At 37.1% G+C, this 5,665-nt stretch overlaps 1 protein-coding gene across 1 annotated transcript; it reads left to right on the top strand.

Annotated features, from left to right (window-relative positions):
* The first annotated feature begins 3,316 nt into the window (after nt 1-3,316).
* Nucleotides 3,317-4,875, top strand: LOC142612177 (late embryogenesis abundant protein D-34). Its single transcript, XM_075784293.1, is given in 3 exon segments — nt 3,317-3,571; nt 3,574-3,642; nt 4,717-4,875. Coding segments are annotated over 3 exon segments (483 nt in total).
* The last annotated feature ends 790 nt before the right edge of the window (nt 4,876-5,665 follow it).

The following is a 5,665-nucleotide window of genomic DNA, read 5'->3' as shown; positions in this document are numbered from 1 at the left end:
CCATGGAACGTCTACAATCTAAGGAAATATAACCAGTGAATGTAATGTGTTGTATGGAATTAGTGTTTTAATTTGTAAGCTGACAAGGACAGTAAAAGTAGATGAATTGTAGTTAAATAATCTTGTGTGAAGTAGGAATGAGCAAAGGAGTGTCCGAGCATGTCCTTAATATCTATCAACGACAGAAATCTGGCCTTGGCTTAACTCCGGTCACCGACTAGATGGAAACCTTACTACACATCCTCAAGAATAGAAATCTGGCACCGACTTGACTTCGGTCATCGACTAGATGGAAACAATACTACACATCCCTAAGGACAGAAATCTGGGCTTGGCCTAACTTCGGCCACTAGCCAGATGGAAACCTGAATGTCTCCCTAAGGATAAAAACATGACCTTGGCCCGATCCCAACAACTGGCCACGCGGAAACATCAACAACTATATTCTTGTTTCTGGCTAATGATTAGGGAATGGCCCTAGTTTTAAACATACACCTGATATTAACTAATAAAGGTGCATGAGAAGCGGTGTACTGTGAGTGATTGAAATTACATACGACATTACTGAGAGATGACACTTAAGCAAATTGCGGTTGTTGCTACCGAATGCATAAGTTATTTGTTGCATTGCTGAACGATAATACTTAAGCAGGTTTTTAACGTTGATTTTGAATTTAATCTTGTTACTGAACACTCAGCTTATTGTGCCACCCAATGTTGACACTTAAGCAATTTTTGGTATAAAATTTAAAGCATCAATATCAGCATCGAGTTAACATTGTCCTTCTCATAAAATTGTAGTAGCATAAGGTAAATGTCAAAACCATTAGTCTTATACAAATTCGGAAAAGGAAATATAGTTTGATACATGGTTACTGACTCGCATAGGGAAACAAAAAAAAATATGTAAGAAAAAGAAAAAGAAAATAACAAAATATAGATATGCTTATAACAAAAAACAAATTTGCTTTTAACAAGTCTAAGCTCTGGAAGTATCGGTGCTCTGAGGAATCAATGCGAGGGATTCCTGATTGGCTGAAAGGTTGGTGGGTGGAGGGTCCAAGCTGACTATCTATTAGGTGGCATTATGGCCAAAGGTAGGGGTGGCAGTTCTCGGTTGATTGTCGTCCAGCACCACCACATGGGAGTCAATTTGCTTTGACAACTTCCTAGATTCTGGACTCTCTGAGCCTTCCTCCTTATCATTATTGGACTCGGTGAATCAGATAGCATTGACCGCAGCCATCCAACCCTCCATGAACCCGAACTTCCAGGCCTGGAAAACCACCGAACCAGCTGAATTCTTGGCATCCTTAAAACCCCTGTTGTAGTAGGTCTGCTTCCAAGCTTTCTCTCCATCTTTGAGGTCGGCAAATTCCTTGTCCTGGGCAGAGAGGATGCTGGCAGTCTTTGCAAGCTTAAGCTTGGCCTCCCTGAGCTAACTTATAAGCTCATTGGCCTTCTGCTCTGCCAGCTCCAATGCCTTTTCAGCGGCCGTTGCCCGCCTTTCCATCACATTCAACCCCATAGTCTTCTTGTGCAGGCTAGCCTCGATTACCTATTTTAGAGCCTTCCTTTTATCAGCCTCCTCTTGCACATCCTTCAGCCGACCCTCCACCACATGGGTCAATTGAGCAGCCTGAATCAATAAAAAAGCGAAATGGGGTTATTTAGGTCAATTGGTGACACTTGTGAATGTAGAGATGTGCAAAAGAAACAAAAGTGACGGAGCCAATGGAACAATTAAAGTTCGGGTGCATATAAAACTTACCGCTATAATGTGTCACTTCAACTTGAGCACCAATTCATTGTCTCGGCAACCCGAGTAGTTCTTCATATCAGCAGGAATTGCAACAAAGCCTAACCGAGGCTATCCGATACTTGGCCTCCCTTTCCACTCCTCTACATCCATACATAGGAATTGGAGGGGATGACCTTGTCCCCGAGGTGGAAGGTGCATTCCCACCCGGCAGTAGAGCCCAAAGAAGAGGCCATAACCTGAGAGCCGATTATGACTGGTTGGCTAACGGGTTGGGTCTCCGAAGGGGTCTTCTTGACTGTTTGAGCAAACACTCGGCCGGTGGCTAGAGTGGGAAGCTGGGTAGTAGGAAAAAGTTCTACCCCCGTCCGCAGTGCCGCTGTCACACTTTTGACGCTTCTTTCGTTTCTGGGAGGCAGGAGGTGTGGTTTGTTGGGGAGTGGATTGTGCGGCAAGCTGACCCCCCAAAGCCTGTGTGGCTGGGAACCAATGGTCTAGGGCCATAGACCGCTTTTGAACCATCTTTGCTGTTTGGGTCGGTAGGACGGACTCTTCAGGACTTGGGTCCTCACGAACCGGATCATCTTCGGTAGGATCTCCTGAAACTGGTGCCTCCAAGGGAACGTGTACTGCCCGACCGTGGAAAAGGTGTCCCCCAAACCGTCTTGTATAGGCTCGAGGGAGTCGTGTCTAACTAGTCGAGGACTGAGGTGCCTGGCTTCCTCGGAAGTGAGCCTTTATGGCAAAAACCCACATAACTGAACGTGTAGATACAACAATAGCGGGCTGTCGACTGTAAGGGTGCTTGTCAAGTCTTGGTAGCTTGTGTAGGAGGGCACACAACCTAGGATCAGGTGAGAAGCCCTTAGCTACCCGTCAATATGTACGAATATCTTCGAGCGAAGGATGAAGTTGAGCTCCTGAGCGCGCACGACGCTTATGTTCGGCCAGAACATCTTGGAAGTTGCAATTGGGAAGGACCAAAATTAGGAAAGGTTTTTTTATATATATATATATATATATATATATATATATATATATATATATAATAGTAAAAAGGCTAAAATGCAAAATTGATCTTCTAACTTTTTTCAGATTTCATTTTAGTCCTCTAACTTTGTTTTTGTTCATTTCAGTCCTCTAAGTTTCAGATTTATTCAATTAAGGTTTTTCCGTTAACTTTGCTAAAAATTTTTGAAAAAAATCTGGAAAATATTTTTCAATCATTAATTGATTTTTTTTAATTTAAAAAATTTGAAGAAAAATTTATAAAATTAAAAAATTAACCACAACATATAACAAAAGTTGATTAAAAAGCCTTAATTGAATAAACTTGAAAGTTAGAGGATTAAAATGAACAAAAACAAAGTTAGAGGACTGAAATAAAATCTGAAGAAACTTATATGGTCAGTTTTGCATTTTACCCTATATTTTTTCTCAACAATTCAACAATTAGATCAATTATTACATTACAACAATTCACCCAGTAATTATTTTCTTATTTTCTTATTTTTATTGGTTTTGGATTTAGCAATATTGTTAGCCCTACCATAGACTATGGGGCATGTATGTATTTTTGAGAACCAACAGGTTTTGGGGCGTTATGTTACCCCGGATGTGCCTCTTTGGTCTTCAGGAAATGTTCTTAATAGAGATTCTATAACAATTGGTGAGGCACTAGAGGCCACTGCTCTTTCATGCGGTGACAAACCAGTTGATCAAGGTGACGCTGTTGCAATACAAGCTGCTGAAATGAGAGCTACTGGGACTAACGAAATAACACCTGGTGGAGTGGCTTCTATGGCACAATATAATCTGCTGCTGATGTTAACCGTCGCATAATGCGTGACGAGAATAAGACTACTCTCTGTGATGTCTTAGCGGTAATTTATTTTTGTGCATTATTGATATTTTCTCATGATAACCAAGTTACCTGGGTGATGGTATTTTTATTCATTTATTATTTTTTTAAGCACTTAAGCATCAAAATGTTTAGTGACTGTTATTGGTGCAACATTAAATTTATAATAAACAAAGTTCAGAAGAATCTCATAAATAATATTTTCAACTAATTTTCTTGTTTTAGGTTTTAAGTTTACCTATTACTTTGTAAAACTAATATATACTAAATTTACAGTTAATATGAATATCTCTTGCATCACTTAATATTATTAGTGATATAGAATAATAGTTAGAAAATGACATAGTATATATGGATACCTTACCTAAGGTACTATTTCTTAGGTTCCATGAGAAAAAATCTATGTGACAAAATTTTAAGAGGAGAATTTAAGGAACAGCACTTAAGTACTGTACTTAAGTCTGGCCTAATAATATTTTTTTTCATAATTAAATAAAATAATTGACTTCATAATTACTTTTTGCATTTATTATAGTATTTCGAGGCCCTCTCTCTCTCTCTCTCTCTCTCTCTCAATTATAGAGAAGAATAAAATTATGGGTGTGTTTGGATACACTTATTTTGTTGAAAACTGAAAACTAAAAATATTGTTCCAAAATAATATTTAAATGTGTGAATAGTGCCGTGAGACCTATTTTTAATAAAAATTTTGTTGAAAAAAGCGGTTTGTAGGTTCCGTGAACAGTGCACAGGACTCACTGAAAAGCTGAAAAATTGATTCTCAAAAAAAAAAGAAAAAAAAGAAGAAGAAGAAGGCCAAAACGCAGACACTGAATGCAACATCAATATCCAAACGTACACTATATATAAGAAAAACCACCTCTCTCTCTCTCTCTCATAGAGAAGAATCAAATTATATATAGGAAAAACCACCTTTAATATAAGTTTTATATCTCTCAATTTAAATGTCATTTTTAAAAAATCTACATTTATTTAAGTTCAACACCACCACATTCCCCTCTCAAAAAGGAAAAAACACCACAACATTCCATATATATTTTTCTTTTTTCCAGAGTTTATAGAGTTTATAGAGCAGGATGCCACTGCAAGACTGCCAGTGGACAAAGCAGTGACACATGAAGATGCAGAAGGGGTGATTGGTGCAGAAATAAGAAACAAGCTTGACATGAGCAGTACTCCTGGTGGAGTTGCTGCCTCTATGGCGGCAGCAGCTAGGCTTAATCAAAGCAAGTGATATATAATATGATATATATCATAGAGGAAAGATGTTTTCTGTTCGTCTTTTGGGGCAAAGAATTAAGTATCTATAAATTTAAAACGGTGCCCCTAGAGTACTAAGGCTGTCACTACTCTTTGTCCTTATTGTAAAATTTATGTTTATGTTATTGTTTTGTTGTTGTTATTTATGTTTATGCTTTTATTTTCTTGTTAAAAGAAATTAATTATCAAATATTAACAAAAAATTATTTGCAAGTTGATGCTTCGTAAGTTTGATGTCAGTTAAAAAAGTCTAAAATCTTTGGAATTTAGTTAGAATATTATTTATTTTAAATTTGCCTCAATTTTTTTTTTTTTTAAAGTCAAAAAGGCACAAGCAAAACAAACAAAATAAAATGTATGAATTATGATTTGCCCTGTTGAATTATTAATCATACATGTTTTATTGCAGTGAATTTGCAATTTTCTTCTTTCTTCCAATGAAATGGCTAATCAAATTTCTTTCATGAGTCTTCTAATGAAATGTATACTCAAACTTCCTGTCCTGATACTCAAATTTCCTGTCCTGCATTAATCGCAATTTCTTGTCCTGCATTAATCGGATTGAATTCAGGACTCTAGAATAATAGGAATAATCCCACTCCTGTATAATAAGAATAATCTCGGAAAGATAGAAAATATTGAATGCCAACTACCTTATGAAACTTTGAAACAATTAATATTTAAAAAATGGAATAAAAAAATTATCCTACTCGGTTAAAAAAAACTGTTTGGTTAAGATAGCTTGACTCCGATTTATTATTAAT

Source organism: Castanea sativa, chromosome 10 (assembly GCF_040712315.1).
Source record: "Castanea sativa cultivar Marrone di Chiusa Pesio chromosome 10, ASM4071231v1".
NCBI lineage: Eukaryota > Viridiplantae > Streptophyta > Magnoliopsida > Fagales > Fagaceae > Castanea > Castanea sativa.
This window is presented reverse-complemented; position numbering and strand designations above follow the sequence as displayed.